This window comes from Camarhynchus parvulus, chromosome 6 (assembly GCF_901933205.1).
Source record: "Camarhynchus parvulus chromosome 6, STF_HiC, whole genome shotgun sequence".
In the NCBI taxonomy this organism is placed as follows: domain Eukaryota; kingdom Metazoa; phylum Chordata; class Aves; order Passeriformes; family Thraupidae; genus Camarhynchus; species Camarhynchus parvulus.
Window position 1 is genome coordinate 25,854,009 of NC_044576.1, and position 24,828 is coordinate 25,878,836.

The 24,828-nt window shown below is 39.9% G+C and overlaps 1 protein-coding gene across 4 annotated transcripts in view; it reads left to right on the top strand.

Annotated features, from left to right (window-relative positions):
• The window catches only part of SHOC2 (SHOC2 leucine rich repeat scaffold protein), a 60,675-nt gene extending 47,132 nt beyond the window's left edge, over window positions 1-13,543 (top strand). For all 4 annotated transcript variants that reach the window (XM_030950860.1, XM_030950862.1, XM_030950861.1 and 1 more), the window contains 6 exons: window positions 2,836-2,966; window positions 5,795-5,983; window positions 7,275-7,397; window positions 9,508-9,645; window positions 10,133-10,250; window positions 11,523-13,543. In XM_030950860.1, coding sequence (XP_030806720.1) covers window positions 2,836-2,966; window positions 5,795-5,983; window positions 7,275-7,397; window positions 9,508-9,645; window positions 10,133-10,250; window positions 11,523-11,731 — 908 coding nt within the window. In that variant the 3' untranslated portion in view covers window positions 11,732-13,543. The remainder of the gene's footprint in view (window positions 1-2,835; window positions 2,967-5,794; window positions 5,984-7,274; window positions 7,398-9,507; window positions 9,646-10,132; window positions 10,251-11,522) is intronic.
• The last annotated feature ends 11,285 nt before the right edge of the window (window positions 13,544-24,828 follow it).

The window sequence follows — 24,828 nt, forward strand, 5'->3', positions numbered from 1 at the left end:
TTCACAATGAGGTGTGTGTATGCACTCCAAGGATGAAAAGGTAGCTGAGCCTTGTTGACAGAAGACTGAGAGGCTGTAAATAAATTTTGGTTTGAAATGGGAAGGTGGCTCATGTTGCCTGTATCAGCTGGGCTCAGGACACTCCTTCCAAGAGCAGTAGGAGAGGTGCTACTGATGCAGCTGCAGCTGAAATCTTACTATTTTGTCCTCAGGAATAATTGTATTTAGTGCTGTGGAGTGTAAAACAATCATAAGGAATGTGGTACACACAGGATGTGTCTTCTGTTATGCCTTTGTGTGTATTTCCTATGGAGAAGAAAGATAACTAGTAAAGAAACAGTGATAAAGTTCTATTAAGAAATGCTACTTATGATAAGGAGAAATTACTGGGAGCTGCTATTTATGCCTCCTTTCTTCTCATGATAATGTCATGAGGATCGCCAACGTGTGTCATTCTCTTCTTTATGGTACATTTTGACTCTCTCTAGTGGCTGCCTTGTTTCATTTTTCTGAAATGCCACATTGCTGGTAGGAAGAGAGCCATGTACATACAGCCTGTGCTCACAATCTGGAACTGGCACAGCAATGTTGTATTGCTAAGCAACAGTTGGCATCACGCTGTCTACTTCCCTGTTCTTCCTTTTCTCCTGAAAAATCCAGATCAACATCTAGTGCATGTTTTAGGTAGTGAAAAGAATAGTAGGTTTATATCTTATTTTGTGTGAAGTTTGTTGTTCATTCTTTAGTAAAATATTAAATAGCAGTTCAGAGAAATACAGCCAGGGTGTGCTTTGTTCATCCCTAGGATGGCAAATCCTAGTGATCTTGCAATAGAATGTTTTTTGTGTGAAGGGAGGCAAGTTTTTTATTCAACCAGCAATGCCTGATCTCACGAATACAGCATGAAATAGCTAAATTATGTACAAATCTGTGTCTTTTTACTAGTGGACTGTAGGATCAGAATAGGTCGTTATTCTCTTTATATGCATTGCAGGATTTAACAGAAGAAGATGAAGATTTGTGCATTGCAGTGCAGTATTGATAGCCTTGGATTTTAAATGCCTTTTTCTTAATCAGTGAAGACTTTCTTTGCTGCTTCTATAAAACTTAATTTTATACTTGTTTAGAATCCAGCACTTTAAAAAAATAGAACTCAACACCCAATTGAAAATACTATTAGTTAAGCAATGGTGTGTAGCTACCTGTTGTGACTTTTGTTTAGTTGTTGATGGTACCAAGAAAAATTTGTTGCCAGGCTTGTCAGATAATTATCAGATATGCACTGAAAACTCCTCCTCTTTTTTTCACCATTTGGAATATGTAGATGATTTTTGTTCTATATTAAGGGGTTTGTGGGTTTTGGATTTTTTTCAGTTGCAGTTTTATGGGGGAACTAACATTTTTTGTTTTCTTATTTGACTTTCACTGCTCTTGTGACTTCTCTGTTTTAGAAACTACAGCGAAATCATACAGCATTCTTTCCAGTTTCAAGTTTTTATTATCTACATTCCAAACTATTTGGTGATGTTGGGGCATTTATTTTGACCAGGATCAGGAAAGAGATATTTTGCTGCTTGCTTTGTTGAAAGGTTTTCTCTGTCTAGCAGACATACTCTGCATTCACTTCTTCCTTTGCTGTGCTCCAGTAACCTTTGTGTAAGTGCACATGCATAGACACTAATACAGCCTTCACTTAATGAGCAGTTAGACTGTACATATTAAGACCCCTTCATCTTTTAAAATTACTTCTAGTTATTCATTCTACCATTTGTTAAATTCTGTGTTTCCTTTCTAATATGTTGGTCTGGTATTTCAATTTGCAGAACAAAGGTGTTGTGCCATGGGTGGTTGTAAAAGCGAGTGTAAACCAGCAAATGTTTTTCAAGGAACTGATTGTGTGAATTAATTGTGTGTTCACAAGCCCCCCTTGTGTGAAGTCCACAGCTGCACAGACACGTTTTCTGATTGTAGGGATGAGCCAGAGGTGAAGTTTCTTTGTACAATTTGGCAGTTGGCTTTTCAGTGAAGTTCAAGGCCTTTCTATCTGCAGGAGAAGCTAAATGCCCCAGTGCCCATCAACAATATCCTTGAGCAGTTGGTTTTGGTCTTTAGTACTTGTTAGATGGTAAAGGTTGGAGCTAAAGGGAGCTTCAGATGGGAAATTTTCAAGCTGCAAGTTTCTCGAGATTTTTATTCCCTGACAGAAAGACATTTTGACTGGGACCATCAGCCTATCACTATTCAGAAATATTTTTACATGCACTACTGTCCAGATTTTTGTAGACTTCCTCCAGACTTTTCCTTCAGTATCACTTAAAAACTTGGAAATTCTGGGGTTTTTCCTATCACCTATTAAAGGTTTTCTTGCTGTTGGAGGATGGTAAAGCTGTGGGGTTTTTTTCCCTCGAGAGGAAATTTTTTTGCCAGGACCTGTGTTGTATGATGCGTGCCCAGGTTCTGGTAATATGATTCATGGCATTGAATGATACTGTCTGTAATTTAAAAAGTCATTTTGGGACATCTGGAAAAATGATGGTATGTTTTGTTGATAGAAAGATCAGGATAGATGGATTTTTACAACAGGACAATAAGCTTTGCTTGCTTATCATATTATGCAGAACTTCAGAATTATATTTAATATGCACAATCTACTTCTGCATGGTTGACTTCGGCATTGGAAATCTGTGATTCTCCTGCTTTGGGATGATAGCTCCATTTCACCATTTGAAATTTTGAAGTGTAGGGTGAGAGACAACAGAAGAATCAGAAGTCACACCTTGTTCTGTGTGTTTGTGTGATTGTCACAGCATGTTAACACCTGTTTTCTACCCGTAGGAAATCTGTCCAGTCTAAGTCGTCTTGGCCTGAGGTACAATAGGCTGTCAGCAATTCCCAAGTCTTTAGCAAAATGCAGTGAACTTGATGAACTGAACTTGGAGAACAACAACATTTCTACTTTACCAGAGGTGAGGAGTAGAGGGAGTGGACTGGGGAGGGGATGCTGCTGGAGAGCATCCATGTTTTGTAAAGGGAGTGGAACAAGGGAAATTATTTCATCTTGTATTTTAAATCTGAGGAATACTCTTTGTTTTAACCTAAAGGTAATGTGAATTATGTCAATTGTGTAGATATTAGGTATATTTAATCAGTATAGAAAGACTAATGCCATACAACCTGAGTCAAAACTGGGAGCAGCACGTGGTTGTATTTGCTGTGCTGTATCTTTAGAAAAGCTTAAGTAAGGAGTTCAGATTCCCACCCTTCAAGCCAGGTAAGTGTTTCTCAGTGTTTCTGCTTTGTGAAGCATTACTACCTGGAAGTAATTGTTCAGATGACAGAAGAAAAATCTGATGTGATTGCTTCTTATTTTGGATATTTATTCAATTTCTTTAGAACCTTTTAAGATGAAGACTTCATGACACAACATAAAGTTTATAGTCTCCTCTGTTTTAGTGATGGTCAAACTGCTTTCCTAAGCTATCATCCCCACGACCCCAAGCTGTCTAAATTACTAGTATAAAATGAGGTTAAAGGTTATCTAAATATGTGTATAGCAAACTATAAATAGAAGAAAACGAAATGCATTAGGAATTTAGCAAAATATTTACAGTAACAAAGGCCAGTAAGTAACTAATTTTCCTCAGATAAATTTCTGAGCTCATCAATGATAGACTGAAATAGAGAATTCAATAAATGTTTGTGCAAGACTGTAATTTAGGAAAATGCTAGAGTGAAAGCCACCAGGCTGCTTTTAGGATGAGAGCTAAGCTAGCCCACCCCACCCAGACGTGTTACAAAAGCAGCTGCAGTGTAATTACAAAAAGCTAATGTGAGGGATGATTACTTGCTTTAAAACATGTTCAGTCATAATACAAACCTCTTTGTAACTGTGCTGCCTTCTTCAGGTATATTTGCCCACAATATGTTAACACTTAAGTTTGCAGAAGTGTATAGTTTATACTGTAATCTGTTTAAAGTAAAACATGTTATGCTATAAGACAAAGAACTGTATTTGTAGAAGAAATTTCTGAATTTCAAAACATAGCTGAAGCTGCTGACACAATGCCTAATAAATATTTTATCTTAAAAGGATGGGCTGGAAGAAGGCAGCACTGCCACAGCTCTCATAGATGTAAGAGCATTGCTCTCTTTGTACTGCCAAAGCTCTCTTGCTTCCCTTCAAAAGCATTTAATTACTCTAGGCTATTAGAGTGAATTAGCTAACATATTTTAGATATATTTTGGTATACATGCAGCCTTCAAAACCAGCTTTTTGAAATGCCAAAATCCATCTGAGACAATAAACTGTCTCAGTGCTCAGGGACTGCCTAACCCTAGGACTAATATCTGTTAATTAAAGTATAGGTAGAAACAATATTCCCTAACCAAAGATTATAGTAATTAATGCTGATTTGAAGATCCATTATTTTATCTGTAGTGGGGAAAATGCTTCACTGATATTTGCTGAAATGCCCCCACTGTCTAAAGTTTTAGCCAGGGCATGTAGGTAAGTCCCTTTTAGATCCTATTTTATTTACAATTATGTTAATAATCTTTATATACCTAATATAAAGGTATATAAAGTAAAATATAAACTTTATATACCTAATATAATTATACCTAATATTTACACAATTGACATAATTCACATTACTTTTAGGTTAAAAGTAATTTTTATTTATTAAAAGTAGCCAAAGCTTTCCTGATGAAACAGCAAAGCCATGTTCTTAAAGCATTTTCAGTGAATATGGAGCTCAAATTGCAATCCAGAAATACTGACATTAGGAATATGGTTGGAATCATTATCTTGTTACTGCTCATTCCTGATTGCAGATGTTGCATTATTTATGGTATGTAATGCCATGCATAAATCTCCAATTTCTGTAATACTTAAGCAAATAGGGCTGGATTCAAGTTGGTGTAGTAATAAGCAAAGGTGACATTTCAGCAGTAATTTAGATCTCATTATCCATCTCCACAGTTCCAGCAACATGCTTGGCACGTAACTAACAGATGAACTGAGATATGGGCTGCTGGGATTTTGGAATCTAATTAGATTGTCAAAAGAAATGAAACTCTGGATTCAATGGACAGCCCTTGCTATCCAGTTTACCTACAGGCTTCTTGCTTTTTATTTTTTTAAGGGGAAAAAATAGAGCAGTAACTACTTAGGAATATTTTAGAAAAAGGAAAAAACAATGGAATTTTCCAACCCATCCTATTCTTTTTCTCTGTCTGATTATCTGAAACTATTATGGTATAATTACAAGACACTGACAAGTTGTGATCACAGTATGGATTTTTATGAAGTTACCAAAGATTTGAACTGGAATTATCAAATGCCTCTTTTGGGAGCCATTGTGTGGTGTTCATATTTCTTTGGGCCCCATTATGATGTGGGGGAGTTGCTGGAGCCAAAACAGCTGCTGGGGATGGGATGGACACGCTGCCCCTGTGCTCCTGGAGCAACATGTCATTAGAAAAAATGCTATCAGAGGAGAAAAGAGTTACCAAGCCTCCCAAACCTGTGCTTTTAAATGTGGTATGTTTGATTTTTTTGTATCTGTCAGCATGCAGGGAGGAAGGGGGAAATAAGGTAGTGGCTGGTGACTGTGAGCAGAGATTGTTGCTCGTGGAAGTTTTATCAAATTTAACACTGGTTTGTGTGTTGCAACACTTCTTCAGGGGATGGACTTGAAGGAGGAAAAACATTTCTAATTAGACCCATAAGGGAAAAGAGATGCATTCAAATAAATCTGTCCTAAGTTCCTGGGTGGTTTTCTTCTTTCCACAGGGTCTTTTATCCAGCCTTGTCAAACTGACTAGTTTAACATTGGCCAGGAACTGCTTCCAGTCCTATCCTGTGGGTGGCCCGTCCCAGTTCTCCACAATCTACTCTCTCAATATGGAGCACAACCGCATCAATAAAATCCCCTTTGGAATTTTCTCCAGAGCTAAAGTATTAAGTAAGCTGAACATGAAGGTGAGGCACAGAAACATGCTACTGTGTGAAATCAATGAGGAGCACTGTTTGCTGCTCCATGAATTCTGGCAGACTTAATAATGTAAGGAATGAATTTATCATGCTGAAGTGGATGCTGCTGCTATCACATATATAAATAATTCTGTATTAGTGTAAAATAGTGCTATCAAGATGTTACTGATTTTCTTTATGTTTTGTTAGTTAAGATTTTGTCACATTTGCTTGAGTTTAAACAGTGAAAATAAGAAAGCTGGGTGCAAAGTTCTTGAATATCCACATGGGACACAAGCATGTAGATTAGCTTATTTCTCCCTCAGACACTCTTACGGTTTACTTTTTAAACAGAACTATGTAAAAGAATTTTTTTAATAATTTTTTTAATGAAGAGCACAGCAAAAGAACTTATACGTGTGCTAATACAGTTAAAGTAGGGAAAAAGATTATATTTTTCTATTAATAGATTTATTTCAAGAAATGCTTGAGCAGTAGCTAAGCTCAGCTACTGTTTTAGAATAGTTTGAGACAAATGAATCCTGAATTTGCATTGTCCAGTTTTTTCACATACCCATTTGTAACTTTGCCTGTTTACCACAACTTTGTGTGACCATTTTTTGAAAGATTTTGTGGTGTCTAGTCTAAATAAAATATTTAAAAAATATTTTGAGCAGTAACATGTTCAGGGTAATTTCAGATGCTTTTACTCTGAGACATTAAAGTATATGGCAGTTTTTTGATTCTTTTTTTTTTTTGGATGTGGGTTTATTGGCTTTTTTCCCCTCAGCAGGGTTTGGGGTGTGGGTTCTGGTGGGATTTTTTAATGATGGTGTTTATTCTCTTGATTGGTTTGTTTGGATTTTTTTTAAAACTCCATATATTTTTAGGATTCAAACATTTGCTGATAGTGCCTTTGTAAGTTACAGTGAACTTTCTCTTCTTTTTTTGAACCCACCATCCATTGAATTCAGCAGAAATAGGGCAAAAAATGTTTTAAGCATAGTGTGAGATCTTGAGAATTTTGTGCTTCTTACTTTTCCACTTCAGTTCATATTAGTAACAGAGAGTCAATTCTGTAACTCTAGATTGGTACCAGTGATATTTGGTGGAATTTGAAAAAAAATGGCCAATTACCAACATTTTGTTCTTCTGATTTCATTATCAACTATGTTGTTATGAAGTATTTCTGGTAGCAGTTCGTTTAATCTGTCAGATGCCTTCCCAGCTTCTGGCAAGGGCAGACCCTAAATGTTTGATATGTTAAATCACCCTAAATGTCTGATATGTTAAATCACAGGACAATCAGCTGACGTCTCTCCCCTTGGACTTTGGGACTTGGACAAGTATGGTGGAACTGAATTTAGCGACGAACCAGCTCACAAAAATCCCTGAGGATGTCTCTGGGCTTGTTTCTCTTGAGGTGAGAAGAGTATAAGTTAACAGCTAAGTGAATACTTGCAACATAGGGATTCTCTACTTCAGGTTTAAATAATGTTACTTTTGGGTCAAATAAAGCTAAATAAATGTGTGTATCTGTGCTATTTAATTTAATGTGCTATTAATCTGTTTGTGGCTGTTGTCAACAGCTTTTGAATGTTCTTTAGGCTCTTGATGAGTGTGCACAAGCCACTACCTACAGCTATATTTTTAGCCAGGTAGAAAGAAAATTTTTTCCAACAGGAATCAGTGTTGTAAATGCAATGTTTCTGAACTTGGTTCAATTCCTGGAGACCAGCATGGAAGCAGCAGGGATCAGAAAAACATAATGAAATGTTTGACAGCCAGGGATGGCTTGAGTGTAGCTCTGTGAACCTCGTAGGCAGCCAGGTGGGAATTCTCAGCCTTTGAGGGGGAAGAACTCGTAGGTTAAAAGCATAAACTAAACCTGCTCTGTCCCCTCATCCTGTTTCTCAGGGTACCATCAGCAGAGACAAGTTATTGCCTTGGAGGGACAGAAAGACAGAGGTACTTGTTTGGGCAGTTGAGGGGACTTTGTAGGCTCTGTGAGTTGCTGGGAAAAATCTGTTAAAGAGCTATAACAAATGGCATATTTGAAATTGCAAATTTCTAATGTGACTTCTTCTGTGAATATTTAATTATTCCTGTAGTGTGGGGCTAAAATGATGGCAGAGTAATAGTTACTTAATAGCCCAGTTCCCTTTTAAGTGAAGGCTGTGGTTGATGTGATTGGGAAATTAGTAACCTCTAACAACTGGGTTTGCTGGTGGTCTGTCAGCTGCTGAAGCTGGAGAGCTGCTTGGTTTGCTGACTTGTTACCACTGTGTTTCTCTGTAATTAAAAAATCAAACACAAAGAGCTGTTGGGGCGGTGTTTACACAAAAGTGAAGGTTCCCACAGCAGTGCTAAGTCAGATGCATTGCATGTAGGTAATATTGTCTGTTCCTGCCTTTGTTTCTTGATAGGCAATTAAAACATTCCTGTTCTCACTGCTCTGTGCATGCACAGTGCATAAAAGATGGTCCCTGAAATGCTGCTTGTGCTAATCCTCAGGCATTGGCTTTTTTCACCTTGATTTTCACTTTGATTCTCACCATGCCTTTGTTTTGTTCCTGCCTGTGGTGTTTTCATGTTACATGAAGCCAGTGAGAGTTGGGATTATTGGCAGAAGAGAGGAACTTTCCACCTTGGCTGGTTGTGTGTGGCTGGCACGAGGGTCCACACTGGCTGCTCTTTCACATCCTCATGTCTCCATGTGCCTCCTTAAAGAGCTAGATAATAGCATTGTTTAATCAGTAATTAATTACCTGACTACTCATGATGCTGTTATGAGGCTTGATTACTTCCAAGAACTTCAGGGTTTCTCTGGAGGAAAAATGGTGTGTTAGTGTAACCCCTGTTAACTTGCCTGTGAAATAATGAATAACTGTTAACTCTGTTAACTCTGCTAACCCTGCAAATAAGGATGCACTTCTTCAACCTGGGCCATTTATAATTCAGCTCAGAAAGGAAGAGAAAAACAAGAGGACAGTACTGTAGTAGGCGTGGGTGTGTGATGGCAGCCCATTTTGGAAAGCCAGTGCACTGCTTAGGTGCTCCCATCTGTGTGTTTATTTGCTGCTGCTCCTAACCAAAGGGACACAGGGAGAAGAGGAAGTACTAAGCTTTTTAAGGAGGATTTGGCAAGCACAGCAAATAATGTAAAACATGATTAGGAGATAGCTATAAGGAAGCATAACAAAATGAAAGGCAAATTCAGGAAGAAATTGTTTTTCTTTGGTCATTTGAAGAAATAAGGTTTCTATTATTTTTACTTTGCATTTATTATTACGTATAATAAATATTTGAAATAAGTATATCCTAAATGTATGTATTTGTATCATTAAAGACTTCAAAAAATTATGTTAAATCACTGACTTGTTTTATTTTTTTAAAATGTTCCACTACTTCCTTAATGTAAATGTAGGCTAATATTGGACTTTATTACTTAAAAGTATTTTAAAAAATGTATTTTACTCTGTTATTTACTTATTTTGTTGCTGAAATTCTGTGTTTGGTGTTTCTTTTTTGAGGTTCTTATCTTGTCAAACAATCTCCTTAAGAAACTTCCCCATGGAATTGGAAATCTACGGAAACTCCGAGAGTTAGATCTAGAGGAAAACAAACTGGAATCCTTGCCAAATGAAATAGCTTACCTCAAGGATCTGCAGGTGAAACAATAATTGGTCAAGATAAGCATCTTATGTCCTTTATTTACACCATGCTGATTTAATTGCAGCTTTTTGGATGAGTGGAAACTATTTGAGACTGGACATAGAAACAGAAGTTAAGCGTCTTGTGCAACTTCACCCACAATTAGTCCCCAGTAACTGTTCCCCAGCTTTATTAGTGAATACTGAACAAAAAATTTGTGAAGATTTTAACTGTTGTACCATGAGTGTGATACCACCCCAGGAATTATTTCAGTCATGCTCATGAAGTCTTCTGTGTTTAGGCATTTGTTTTATTAGGCATCTTTTTATTTTTACATTCAGTGATCTTGATAGAGATTTTAAATGTTGATGAATGGTTGAAACTTTTCTTGTTCAAATTCAGGAGAGTAGAGCCCATTCATTTGTCAGCCACATATCTTGTTACTTGCTGTCATTCCAAGCAAAAATCATTAATTCAATTTGTAAAAATGTGTTTTTCCCTTAGAAATTGGTTCTGACTAACAATCAGCTGACCACCCTTCCCAGAGGAATTGGTCACCTTACCAATCTGACGCACCTTGGGCTTGGAGAGAACCTTCTCACACACCTTCCTGAGGAAATTGGTAAGATCCTCTTGTCTGGTTTGATGTAGTGTGTCTGGGCAAAGCACATATCATAGCCAGCTATTTTGCCCATCAGTAAAAGCCACAAAATTAATTTGAAACTTCTAGATATGTACAGCCTGATGTGAAGGATGTGCCACAGGAACAGCACTAGAGTGATGTGCAGATGAAGAAGGCATGGTTTGTCTCTTGCATCATCTTTGGTGAGGAGCCATTACAGCTGCTCATCTTATATGTGCCTCAATGTGAGAAAAACCTAAAATAATCTAAACCCAGAGCTTTGTAATTTAGAAGCTAGTGGGGAGAGTTTGCTGTAGAAACAAACTGTGGAATTAAAATCAGTAAGAACATTTTAAATACCATTGTAGGAGTACAGTTTGGTTATTAAAGCTGGATGTCTTCACAGATGAGAGCTTATTGTCAGGTGTGACTGTTTCATGTATCATGCTATCAACTGTTTTCTTCTATAGCTTCTCCTTTTGGTTGGTTTACTATGCCATGAGCCCTGCCTACTGCTTTCTCTTGTGAAAGATTGAGTAGTCTCTTAGGTTATAGGAGATGTTTATGGTGTATAAGATTGGAAAATGGGGAATATTTTGGGGAGGACTTCTATGTTTTTGGAAAGAGAAATGGAAGCCTTAAAAAGAAATTACTCTGTTTTCCAACTTCTGGTTAATCTGTATTGCAGTATGTGTAGAGGCAAACTGTAAAATTTTAATTCAGGAAAAAAAATTTCACACTTGTTAGTTCCATTTAATAAATTCATAAGTTAATCTTTCTGTGCAGAGAAGTCACACTCTTCTGCTTTTTTACTGTGACACATGACAGTTATGGTTTCAGGTCTTTAATATATGGTTTCTAACTACATAAAAGGAATGACATAGATATTTTTAAAGAGAGACTAGATCCTGTATGGCATAAGTGTTTCCTGGATCCTTTTGACCAGATAGCTGTTCAATGTTGCCTGCACTTGCATAGCTCATGAATGGCTATGGTGAATTCCCTTTCAGTTCTCTTATTCTCGATATTTGCAGTTCATTTATTATCTAAAGGACATGCCCTAATGGATATTTTTACAGGGAAATTAAAGCAAATTGGTTCTTGCTTAGGTACTGGTGAACAGAACTTGCTGTGCTTGAGAACAGGAGTCTCACTGACTCCAGGTTCTGTATAGGAAAGAGTCTTCAAGTGGACTCGGAGCCTCTGTCTGAAAGTTAGGGACTGCATGAATCAAAAAGATACTACTACTACTTACTATTTTATTTTAACCAGGTACACTGGAGAATCTGGAAGAACTGTATTTGAATGACAACCCCAATCTGCACAGCCTTCCCTTTGAGCTGGCTCTTTGCAGCAAACTGTCAATAATGAGTATTGAGAACTGCCCGCTCAGCCACCTTCCACCTCAGATTGTTGCAGGAGGACCCTCCTTCATCATCCAGTTCCTAAAAATGCAGGGACCATATCGTGCCATGGTCTGATGCTCATCGACTTGTCCAATACACTGTACAAAATACAAACTGCATTAATGTTGTAATTGTCTGTATATGTATATATAATATAATATATGTGGTTTATATTATATTATATATATATAAATATATAAATAATATAAAAAGGCAAATTTAAGACTGCATTATGTGTTTCTGCTAATAGAGGAATCATAGCCATTTAGATTTGTTTTTTAATTCTGTAAAAATGCTTGTCTAAGTTTTCTTTGCTGAACTTGATGGAAATTGTCTGAATAATCTGAAAATGCCAGTTCATTTAAAGCAATTGCCAATGAACTCAAAGTTTAAATTTAAGGGATAAAACCAGTTTTGCTTAGATTTACTTTCAGTTAAGAGAAATGTATAACCTTTATATAACGAACTTTTCTGTTTTGCTCCCCCCCCCCCTTTTTTTTTTTTGTGTCAAAACCTGAAAGGGTCACGTCCCCTGAGGTTGGTATTTTCTTTTAACTTATTTTGAGATTTGAAGCAAATGGTGTTTTTATATTGTTTACAGTCAGAGTAAATCACTGGATTTTGTTTTATTCTGATTTGCTCTGTTTTAATCAATCATATCTAGAGTTTATATGCCTCTGCTGATGAATTTTTATCAACCAGTTTGTATACTAAAAACATACTCATCAGAACAACTGGCAGGTGAAAAGGATGCAGTCAAAACAAAAGAAAAGAAAAAAAAAAAGCTTGAATTCCTTTAAATCTTGCTTCCCTGAATTATCAGTTGCAGGCATAACATATCTGAACTGAGCCTTTTGCAGTTGATCTTTTCTAGCACAAGTAAACCTTTTCAGATTGGTAAAAATGTGGAGTATCCTCAGTGAAGAGCGGTTTTCATTGTGTGAAGTAACAAGTCCATGAGGTCTAACAGTACAGTTAAGTGGCAAGGAAATAATATATATGTACATTTTTATTACAATGTTGAGTCATAAACTACAACAGGCAATTTTAAGGATTCCTTATAGACCTTGTACAATAAATGAATGTGTCTTACTTTTAAACACTGCAATATATATAAGTTTTAAGGTTGGTTAACAATGTACTATGGTTTTATATCTTGACTTGCCTTGTACCTCCTTCCATTATGGAACTTCTGTGTCCAAGCACAATATCTTCACACTGTGCTGTTTTGCTGCTGAACTAAATGCACTTTTCCCCACAGCTGGGGCACTTGCTTCAAAATATTCAGTTCAGTATCTTGATTATTCTTTTTTAACTTCATCCTATCTGTTTCAGTATTAAACCGATCTGTTAAAAAAGAGGCACCTTTTTCATTTGTGCAGAGATGTTGGTAGCTCAAGAAACACTGTAAGTAGTGGACATTCAGTTTTACCATGAATTTCTTGGCTGTTTAGAAGGCAGAAGATGCTTCAGGGAGATTTTCACTATTGCTGCACTTGCAGTTGTCCATTTTCAGGAGGGTAAGAACTCGAGGCAGTCACATTCCATGGTTACCCAGGAACTGTTCTGTTTATACTTACTGGAATTGCTGCTGGGCTAGTGTGACTTACAGGGCTGTAGCTTTTGCACAAAATCAAATCAATGGATGCCATGGGAAATCTGTTTCACATGCAGAAGTTTGGGAATATTATTTCTGGCTTTCAGGTGTGCTTATTTAAACATATTTCCTCAATCTACTTGCATTTTGTTTTGTTGTATGTCTTTTCGTTAACAAGGAGTAAGTTTTAAATGGAAGGCAGGTGGAGATATAAAACCTTAGAGGGCTTAAACGTGCTGTAAAACTATTGTAGATGTCACTGGATTTTAATAAGTAATGTTCTGTTCTTTCTCACACACTCTCTCTGTTGTTCCCCCCCCTTCCCTTTTTTTTTTTTACATCTACTGTAGCTTTTCAGTTTAGACTTTAGTTTATAAAAGGCTAGTTCCTTACAGTTCTGCCTGAGTTAATCTTTCTCAGCACTAAGGTGTTAAAATATGAAGATGCTGAAATGCTTAGTGTCAAGACTGTAATTGAAATTCTGAATATACTGCAAAGTCCGTGTTTGTGCCCTCAGGTCCCCAGGGGGGAAACTGGTTTGGTTAATATGGTTCCTTAAAGCAAAAGTGGCGACCCCTTGTGTTTCCAAACGTCTTGGTCTCATTCTCTGTCTGCTCCTCAATCCCGTTTTTATAAGAGTTCAAGGGATTGAATTTGTTTAGTTTGTAAATATGTTGATTATTCACCTTGTTAAGGTACATGGTTAATGACTGTGTGATTGGAGCTGACCCTCTTGCACATAAATTCCTGTGGAGAAGTTGGCTACCAAAACAGTGCTCATCACACTCACTTAAAAACAAGCTATTCTTTTCAGTACACTTATAGGAATAAATAAAGCTATGTTTTAATTCATTACTATATTAAAAACAGGATATTTTTTTCAAACTGTTTTTCTACTAGTATGGTTGTTGCAATGCCAGATAATCCTGAGCCCTGTTTTAGGAGTTTAATTTCATACCCTTTGAGGTGAATGCTTATTTTTTCAGCGTCTCAAGGGAGATTTGAATAAGAGCAGTGTGAGAGAAGCTCTGGTGCAGGAGAAATCAAGTCAAAAGAATCTGAAAAGTTCTTTAAAATGATCTGAAAGTTTAAAGCATTAAATATCTGGCACAGATTGGGAATACATGTATATAAATCCATGTAAGTACAATACATGGATTTATATCCAGATCTGTACATAGATCTATATAAACCCAGCCATTTTGATCATTCAAAATAGTCTTACCTCCTGAAATAAGACTTTTGCATTTCCCAGGATCCTGGATTGTTACCCAGTGTAGATTCTAGATGGTTTTATTACCTGGTGACATTCAATTGAACACACATACTGGCTTACACATGTTCAAGAATTTTATTTGCCCATGTCAGTTGAAGTATGAGTGGAAAGAACTTCATTCTGACAACTGTATGTATACATAAATACAAAAATGTATTTGTGTATCTATACGTGTATGAAAGCATAGACAAGGTGGAAAAATAAATTATTTACAGCATTTTTGAAAATAAGATTGAGAAACAAGTGATTCCCAGATACTTGTATTAAATGTTTATTCTCCTTGCTATACTGAGGGAAATAATTTAGAACTGTTATTGAAAAATATGACAGTCTTTGGGTGAAAATCATGACCTTGATTACTTGTCCGTAGCCAAAATATCAATTTTTTATGTGTCTGTGCCTGTGTACATACATACTCATGACTCATAGACACTATCCTGAATCATGCCTTGATTTAACAAGCTAAATTATTATAAATTATGTAGTATTATGGAGGTCTGGAAAGGTATAAAGCAGATCAGAGATTTGCTAAACCATGAAAAGAAGAAACAGTTGCTCTTGTGACTCACGTTGGTCACATATTGCATTTTAATTTATTAAAGAGGAATTTTTTATAATTGTTTGCAAAAGTTTTTTAGCATAAGCCTTTTAAAATTTTGTCTCTTGCTGTCCCATATTCAAGTTTGGTACTTGGATTGTCTCTGGTTAGTGCTTAAGCCCATTGTGTCACCTGGAAATCAAGTGTCATCTTCAGTCCTCAGAGTTTGAGATATCTCTTTTATTTAACAATTAGAAAGCTTTGAGAGGTTCTTTTTCCTCCCCCATTTTTTTTGACCCAAAAATAAATTAAACTTCTAAATCAGCACAAATCCATATCAGGAGACTTTTCATATCTGGATGCAACAAAGAATTTTCCTGTCAGTGAAACACCTCATTTTTATCAAAAGAAATGCCAAAATAGCTTTGAGTTAGAAACGTGCAGTTGGTGTTAATTTGCACAACACAAACTTCAAGGCACGGTAAGGATGATTACAAACAAATGATAGGATCTAAAAATGGGTTTGTTTTCTCATTAGCAAATATCAAAAAATTATGTTTATTATTATGCTGATTTAGATCTTAACCAGGACTACACAGGACCTTTGCTGTGGAAAAATATCAGACCACACTAATTTTGTGGTTAAAAGCTAAGTGAGAGTGTAAACAGTCTACAAAAATGTACTTTTAATCTGAATTATTGTAATGTTGTTATGTCTATATAAAAGATTGCCTTGCTTTTTTATAAGAGTCATTCTGTATCAATGCATTCATTATAAATAGTATATTTGTAAATAAGCTGCCACTGAGTCTTTTCAAAGTTTTCTAGTATTTCTAGTCTGACATTAACCTGGATGTAAGTCTACTTTTGCAGCACCTCAAATTATTAAGAACTGTGTTCTCTTTATATACTTGCCACTCTTCAAAAGATCTCAAAATATAGATTTTTCATGTAGAGCAGTTACAGGAAACTTCAAAAGTTGGATGATAGTAACTTCTTTACTCAGAGTCATGTAGAGTGGAGACCTTCTGTACAGCAAATATTGGTAAAAAGTTTTATATTCATTTTGTTATGTTTTAGTAGGGCATGTAGTAAAAATATCCCATGGCTTTCTCTCTGATGGGGAAAATAAATCTTGGACTTTAGTGCAAAATGCATTTCAGCAGCAACAAAATTAAAGTAGGTATAGAATTATGATGCCTAAAAGACAGACACCAGCATTTAATCTTCAGGTTCAATAACAGACAGTATTGCCCAGCTGCCATGGCACTGATTAAACTGATGTCTTCTAGCTCTGTCAAGCTCATTGCACAGACTGCTTCAAGAAAGTCATGCTTACATTGTGCCCTACAAACAAACAAACAAAAATCCAGTGTCCTTGGAAGTCAGAATAGAAATCCCTCAGGAGTTTGGGCATGAGGAAGGAGGCAGAGGACTGCAGCTGGTTCCTTAAAAAAGCTGGAACCAGCTCTCATAGTGTGCAGCAGTCACTCGTGCACTAATGAGTGCTCCTGTCATTTCATCAGGTCCCTGCTGATTAAAATCAGTAGAGGGTCTGATCAAAATACTTAAATTTTGGTCTTTGAGGTGAGTCAGTCCCTGTATAAGTGATCTGAGAGTCTAGAAACAAGCCAGTCTCCTCATCAGCTGGCACTCCTGTGCTGTGGTGTTGGACCAGCTGCCATCCCCCTGTCTGGCAGGGCTGTGCAGATGTGCACATCAGGATGTGCAGCTCCTGTGCTGCACTGCTCAGAGCTCACCAACCACTGCTGGAAGGGCTTTCAGAAAGGAAACAGCATCTACATCACTGCATTTAGTAGCCTTGATAGATGAAGCAAATTCACAGAAGAAACTTTTTTCTCCTTTTTCATTTATTTTTTTTTTAATTTTACATCTCTGTGTATTTCTGGCCTCTGCAACATCCTGTGTCTAATAATTCTACAATATAATTATGTACTGGGTTAAAAAGTACTTCCTTTTGTTTGTTTTGAACCATGCCACCCTATTTCATTTGGTAATTCCTAGTTCTTGTAGAACTAGAAATTTATGAACAGTTTTTTTCCTGTTCATCCGCTTTTTACCACTCTTGAAAGTTTTGGGTTTATGTCTTAGGTTGCCAAAGACAAACCAAGACAGTTTATTTTCATAAATGGCAGCATTTTTTCTCCAAGTCATGGAGTTCTAGTTTTTTAGCTTCTCTTCAAACTAAACCTCTTCTATTCTCTGATAGTTTCTGCTGCCTTTCTCTGTGGTTTTCTAGTCCCAGCTCTGAGTCTTTTTCCTGGTTCATGGCCTTTAGCAACTTCTTTTGTTCTTTGTGTACTTCTACTTTGTGAAATAAAAGTACAGTTCTGTCATGAAAATTAAAGTTGAGTGGCTGATAAAGTTTAGTACTAAGGTCTGGTGAGGAATAATCCCACTAGGCAAGGATAGGATTAGGATTTATACTTCAGATGCAGGCCATCTTCTGCTGTAATTAATTGTTTCCTCTGATTAGCTATAACTGTCTTCCATCATCTCTTGCAACTAGGTATAAAAGCCAGAATTAATATGAAATTTTTCATAGTGTGCTGATTTAAATAATGCCAAAATACTCTCTTCATGCTAGTAAGAGTTCATTGTTTTGGAAGATGTGACTTTTGAATATTTCATTGACCTTTTTAAACTGTCAAAGCCCAACATTTTCTGAAAGAACTGGGAAATTTCTGATATTACTGGGTTTTTTTGAAAGAGAAATTGGAGACTGCACTGGTTGGGTTTTATTTTCTTCCTTGAAGTCTTTGTAGAAAGCTACATAAGAAATTCACATAGTTAAAAAAGAGAGAAGAAAAGGAATCTTCCCTGACCCTTCCATGACAGGGAGCATCCTGCCAACAATTGGTGTCAGCCAGAGCTTGGCAGCCACCTGGACTAGGGGGAACTTTCTGCTTGTGACTGCTCTTTGTTCGGATGGTTGAAGTGAGCACCCCCAGATGAGCCTGGCCTCAAGAACCATGCTATGTGGCTCTAACTGAGTGAAAAGTGAAAAATGTGTTTTGTTTCTGCCACCCCATGTCCTTAAGGCTGTACAAAAGGCCTCAGCAATATGCAGAGGGTGTCTTGTGTGTCTCTGGTGAGACAAAGAGATGACATATTTGTGCCATTAATCCAGCCCAAGTGCTTCAGGATACCCAGTGTCCCAGCACTGCTGTCCAGTGACAGGTCCTGCTCTCCACTGGTGGGAGTTGAGCATCTCAGATATGCACTGTATGTTGTTTAGTGTACAAATACTGCATAAAATCTGAACACTGGGCAGGTCTATAGAGCATAGCTGGTGCTGTGAACTCTTTCTGATGGCCATGGTAGAAAAAGAAGTGTTAGAGGGCTGGAGATGGTTAGCTTTGTTACAACTGGCACAGGCTGAGTGCCTTGAAAGCTAATTTGTTTCGTTTTCACAATCCATCTCAGTCAAATAAAATACATCATCTCTTCATTCAACCCTTGCCTCACTTCAGTTTGTAAGAGTGGGAGATAATTTGATTACTAAGATCAAATGATGATGTTTTAGAGGAGGAGCCATCTGGAGTTTCTGAGTGAGCAGCTGGCAGCCTGGGCTGCATGGTTAATGATCTATGTGCCTTGCAACTATTTTTTTCTGCTGCAAAACCTTTTAAGAGTCTTTAGAGATCAATCTACCCCACTGCCTCCAAGTAAGATGCTATCTGCAAAATTGCAGACAAGTGTTCCCTTTTAAAAGCTCTTTCCACAGCACCCTCTTTTTCCTTTCTATTAGTATTTTTTTTGTTAAGACTCATAATGAATCCTTAATTTACTGTAGTTTGGTGCTTGGCTTTGCTTGACCTAGTAGTAGCTGCTTTGCATTTTGTCCTGCATTATTACAGCTCTACTGCCTGAAGTGATTTCCAAACTTTATGTGGTCAGTTTTAATGGAAATATATTTTTTCGTTGAAAATCTTAAGATGTTTGAAAACAGCCATGGTGAAGACAGTGCAGTAAAACTCTTCTCTCTGTATGACCCAAGGTTTTTGGAAGCCTTTCATCGTTTTTGGTCCTTGCCAAGTGATGTTAATTGAGTGGGAAGTTATAACTAACTTAGAATTATCTATCCTTGCCAGAGCAGCAATGGGCAAGAAGTTTAACTAGGTATGCAGCTTCTGGTCGGGGACGCTGCTCTGATTTCAGGCTTTTTAATCATCTCCAAGTCAAGCACTTCTTTTTAGGCCTGCCAGGCATTTCCAGCCTCCCAAAAAGCTGCATCAGACAGTGCCACATGGTTCAGATGTGGGGAACCAGGAGGGAGTGCCAGCAGCACCAGGGAGTCAGAAGTTTGCCTGGAAAGACTGAAAGGCACTGGAGGCAATTCCCTAAAAGCAAATTGAGCCAAGTGAAGAGTGGGTGGTACCCTGCCAGCCTCTCCTGATTGACGCTGTTGGTAGCCCAGGCTGCAGCTCCAGGCAGGCAGGAGAGCACAGCCAAGATTCTTGGGTCTGTGGCTCCACCAGATGGATGGTCCTGCGGCCAGGCCAGTGCTTTTTCTGAAGAAGCTTTTGAAAGCTGCGGAGGGTTGATGTCACTTTAAAACAGAGCTGTATCTGGAAGTAGCAGAATCCCCCATGAGAAGGAGGGGCTTCTCTGGCATTGCTTCTTTTTCCCCCTGTGAGCTCTTCAACTCCTACCAGCTCTGATCTCAGCCTCTCCACTTGTGCTCTTACCTGCCAACTCTCTTACTTCAGATTTCACTCTTCGGCCAGCAGCCAGGTATCTCACTCCCACGCCTTCCACACTGTGCTGAGCTGAAGTCAGGGAGAGCAAAAAGATGGTGTAGGACCAGTGACTTTTGCCCCATGAACCTGATGGTGCAGCCAATTCTTCTGAACTCACTTTGTATTGGTTATGAGCCCCTTTTCTCCAGTTCTATTGCAGAATGGAAACACCAAGAGAAAAACAGGATTTGGGAACAGATGGCTGGGAGAGGAAAATAAAAAAGATGGAGCAGCTGCACACGACACAGCTGTGCATTGCTGTACAGCTTCTCTGTTGGCTCCTTGGACACAGCCAGGTTTTTCTATTGTGTTTCAGAGTCCCTGTAAAGGGATTGATGTCTGAGTACTTGCCAGATAAAAGATTTGGCTTGGGGTACATGTCAAGACTCAGAAAGGAATGAATTTTGATTAAATGGCAATTCTGTGGCCAATCTGTGCTCCAAACCATTTAGGAATGAGGATGGATGGTTTAATTTTTGAAGTGACACAAAATGCTTAACAGTTCGGTAAAGAGTTCTGAAATACGTGTAATGCTTAATAATGTTCATCACTTCTGCTTTAGGAAAACCCACATGCTCCCACAGTTAAATTGTTGGTGAAGTATTAATAAGAAAATGACATTTTCATTTCATACAGACATGTAATTCCCCAGAAACGTTTAAAAATTTACATTTTTTAAAGATATTTGTTGAAGTTGCCACAATTGCTTTTTACCATTTTTCTTTTGCTCTGCTTAAGGAAAACTGAAATTGGATTGTAGTGAGGAATCAATGATGATCTTCAGTGACTTCAGCTCCAGAGGACTTTGCTGGCCTGGCAGGGTGTCCCAGTGCACAGGGACCCCTCCTAGGAAGGATGTGAGCCTGGTGGCTGGGTGGGTGGATCTGAAGGGCTCCTCAACAGAATGGTTTTGAGTTGCTGTCAGTTAAAGCCAAGTGCATTAGCAGTGAGCTGCCTTTCTGAAGATTTGGGGAATATTTTTAGCCTAGTTAGAATGAAAGGGTGCTGAGATTTCAGTTGTGCTGTTTTCCTGTGCGTGTCTGAGGGCACTGGTGCTACACCTCTGGAAGTGCTTGGATGCTGTATGGCAGTTTCCACTTTGTGCTTGCTGCCCAGCAAATGGCTTGGCCTCAACAAGTAGAGAGAAAGAGTTCAGGGTGGGTTCAGTGCTCCCTGTCTGGGGAGCTCCAGTGTTTCTCATGGATTGCTTTGCCTCTCGCTCTTCCTGCCCTTGCATTTCACTGGCTCTGACAAGCTGAACAGCAGAATATACATGAAGGAGCAGAGGTTGCTCCTCTCCCTTCCCTCTGCTATGGCTCCCATCAGGTTTTCTTGGATGGCAGAGGGTGTTGAAGACATCGAGCCTTGTGAAAATGGGGATGGCATCCTGTGTTGATGGGAGCATTGACCTCCTGTATCCTTCATCAGAGTGCAAAGACAAAGCTGTGGCAGAAGAATCTGCCATTGTTCTGTTCAGGGTTGAAAATTACTTCTCAGGGAAAAAAAAAGGAAGAGTTCGCAGTAGCAGAGATTAATGCTTACTGACATGTGCTTGGTTTTCTGTTACACTTCAGAGAATGACATGGATTATTTTGCTCTTGAATTTTGTATGGCAGGAATTTCCCTTGGTACCTAGGATGCTGCCAGGGAAAAGGAAAATCTGAGTTGAAAAAGTGCAAGTGGAGCCTGCTTTCTCTAAGTGCTTTGTCCTCATTACACATTACCACCCTTGATTCCCAGATAGGATAAATGTTTCTTGGGGAGAGAGCCAGTTTGTGTTGCTGAAAAGCAACTGACAGTGCTGAATAAGCAAATACATCAAAATCTGGTGTTTAAACTTAATTTGAGCCTCTCAGGGAAAAAGCAAGTTGTACCTTGCTATCTGTAATATCCCTGTGCAATATTCCTGTGACTGTGCCTTGCAATCTCCAGCATCCCTGTGCAATCTGCATGGGGTAATTGTCTGGTAGGCGGTGTGGGAATGAGCACAGTAATGAGGATGGATGCAGAATCTGCAAACCACTGTGAGGATGGAAACTCTGGCCCTGGAGAGAAGAACCCTTCATCCTCTGCCCACCAGATGAAGATTGTTCTGCTCTGGTTTTGGCTCACCTGGTTATCACCATGCAGGCCAGGAAGGTGTTGGACCATGGACCAGCTGGAGTTCAAATGTGGGGCAGCACTTGGCCTTGCTCTGGGGGCTGAACCTGCTGTGAGCTCCCCATTCTGGGTAGTCTCCCTGCAGGCAGGTGCCCTCTCCTTCCCTCTCCTGGAGCAGATCATGTGCAAGCATTCCTGCCATGCCCAAGTGGGTGGATTGTGGCTGGGATGTGGAAAGGAGGCCTGGCCTTGGTGGAGCTCTCCCCTTTGGCATGGTCTGATGGCAAAGGGGCAGCACAGGGAGAAAGCAGCTCTGGGGAGCTGATGAAGGCAAGCTCTTGCCAGCACTCCAGGTACTTGTAACACCCAGCTGAGTCCACAGTGAAGGTTTTTCCTCGGAGGTATGTGTCTCTTTCCATCTTTTTTCCCCTTCTCACTGCACCCCTTGTTAACAACTCAGCTGAGATGGGGAAGGAAAAGTCCCAACTTGGAAGGGCTCTGCTCACCATGACATCTTTTCCTGAGGGCTTGGCTCAGCCTGTGCTGGGTTTGATTGCCAGGAGACCTGGGTTTGCCCTGCTGTCTGTGCCTTCTGTCCCCTTGGGAGCTGGGGCCCTTCTGAGGAGGGGCTGGGGCAGGAGGGGGGGTGGAAGAACTGCCTGGGGCAGAAATTACAGGAGAAATTATAGGAGTCTGTGGGCTACAGCTGGCATGGGGACAGCAGGGACAAAGAGGCACGGGGTGGGCAGTGATCCATCTGGGAGGGGAGGCAGCCTGTGCAGAGCAGTGTTTGTACAGGGCTGTGATTTAGGACTGGGGCACTTGCAGGGTTCTGGGTGCTGCCTGTGTCGTCCTCTGTGTCCCCAGCTGTGGCAGCTGATCTAAGCACACTCTCCTTCCAGAGCTGCAGCAGTTCCTGGATGGCTCCTCAGAGTTACTTGCTTTTGCCACTAGATGGTGAGGTAAGGAGTGAGGGAAAGGTCAGGAAGTCTTGCTGTGTTCCCCAGTGGCCTCGCTCCCTGTGGAACCACGCTGATGTGCTCTGCATTCTGGGAACCCAGCAATTTCAGGCAATTATTCCCTGGACGTTTTATACTCAGCCTTCAAGAACTGCTGCTACCACCCTGACTCTTTGATCTTTTTAACTCCAGTGCTGCCACCCTGCATTGATGTAGACACGGCAGGCTGTGATAGGCACAGATGGCAAAGCTGCCTGATGCAGACATGTACGGAAAGCTGTCTCTGGCTGTAGCAAATTACTTTGGTCTGGTTTGTGAAGAGGGTGTGTGATCTGCTTCCCCTTTCCCACAAGGACCTGAGCCTGCTGTGAGACCCACACCTTGGCAGGTGGGAATCGCAATCCCTGCATGGCTGCTCTCTGTTGTGCCATCTCTTTTCAGAGCTGTTTGCTTCACTGGAAGCTTTGTCCTGGCTGTGCTGGAGGAGTTTGGGGATGGGTGATGGACCAGAGAGTTACAGCTCACCTGGGGCTCTCCGGCCTCTGCAAGAGGGATTGAACAAATGCTGCTGATGGCAGCCCCTGCCCCAGAGGTAGCAAAGTAGATCATGGAGAACAGGGAGGGAAAGGGCAGGTGCACATGTTTGGGCACTGGGGAGTGGAACTTGAAGGAATGAGTTACTCCTCAGCTGAGTAACTGAATGCCAGTGTCTCCCAGCTGGGAAATTAAATGCTTTAAAGAGATGCGGTCTCAATTTTGTCTTAAACACAGGCTGACTCTGCTCATGAAGGGGAGCTTGTTGAGCTGCAGAAACTTTATTGCTTTCATTCAGGGAAGGATATAAGGTGCCCAACCCTTCTGCTCTCTGAATACTGGCCTGGGTGCCACTCTGCATGCCCAGGATGACTTGCTTTTCATAGAATCATAGAATGGGCTGGGTTGGAAGGCATTGTAAAGGTCATCTAATCCAATCCAACTCCAACTAGATCAGGTTGCTCAGTGCCCCAACCAAGCTGGCCATGAGCACTTTGAGGAATGGGGCATTCACCAGCTCTCGGGGTGAGCTGTTGCAGCGCAGGCTTGGAGAGCCATTGCCTTTGTGACTGGCTGGAACACTGACCTGCTTGCCCTGGTTCCAGGAGTGGGGCAGTGCTTCTGGCTTGGTTGTTTCTTGCTGGGCATTGCTGCTGAGGGGAGTCTTTGCATGGGAGCAGATCAGGGAGTGCCCACAGGAGCAAGGCTGTGTGTGGGCAGCCTCCAGGCAGGAGTGGGGCCAGAGGTTGGGGAGTATCACCTACCATAGGGCTGGCCAGGGCTGGAAGGGTTTGGCTGTGTTTTCACTGTGTTTTGGCTACGTGGTCCTTAGGTATGGAAAAGCCCACTGTAGTCTGGTTCAGGGTTTTATGAGAGGCAATGACTCAGTCCCCTGAGCGAGACAGTGAGCAGAATGGAGGTCCCTGTCGTATATTAGGAATGGTCCATAGACGTTTGGTTTATTTTTTACTATGTTTCCACAGTTCTTGGCTAATTTCAGTGGGATCTATCTTGTGAGCTGGCACGCTGGGAAGCCTGGGGAGGGGAATGGAGCTGCTGCCCAGCACTGAGGGATGGCCCCCTGGTGTTTAATTTTGGCCACGTTGCAGGATGCAGCGAGGAAGGAGAAGTCCCAAACAGGGAACTGAATAAAGAAAACAACACTTCATAAAAACACACCCACCTTATGCTTGGCACAGAGGTGGTGTGTGTGTGTGTGTGTGTGTGTGTGTGTGTGTATTTGTGGGTGCTGCAGAGAGAAAATGCACATTTCCCTTTCCCTTCTCCCACAGGCATTGAAGTGCCTGAGGGACACAAGCCAGTTACATGCAGCCAGCCAGGGAGGTTTCTTGTGCAGTGCTCCTCCTGCAGTGCTGAAATGAGCCTTTTATGTTCCAGAGGCCAC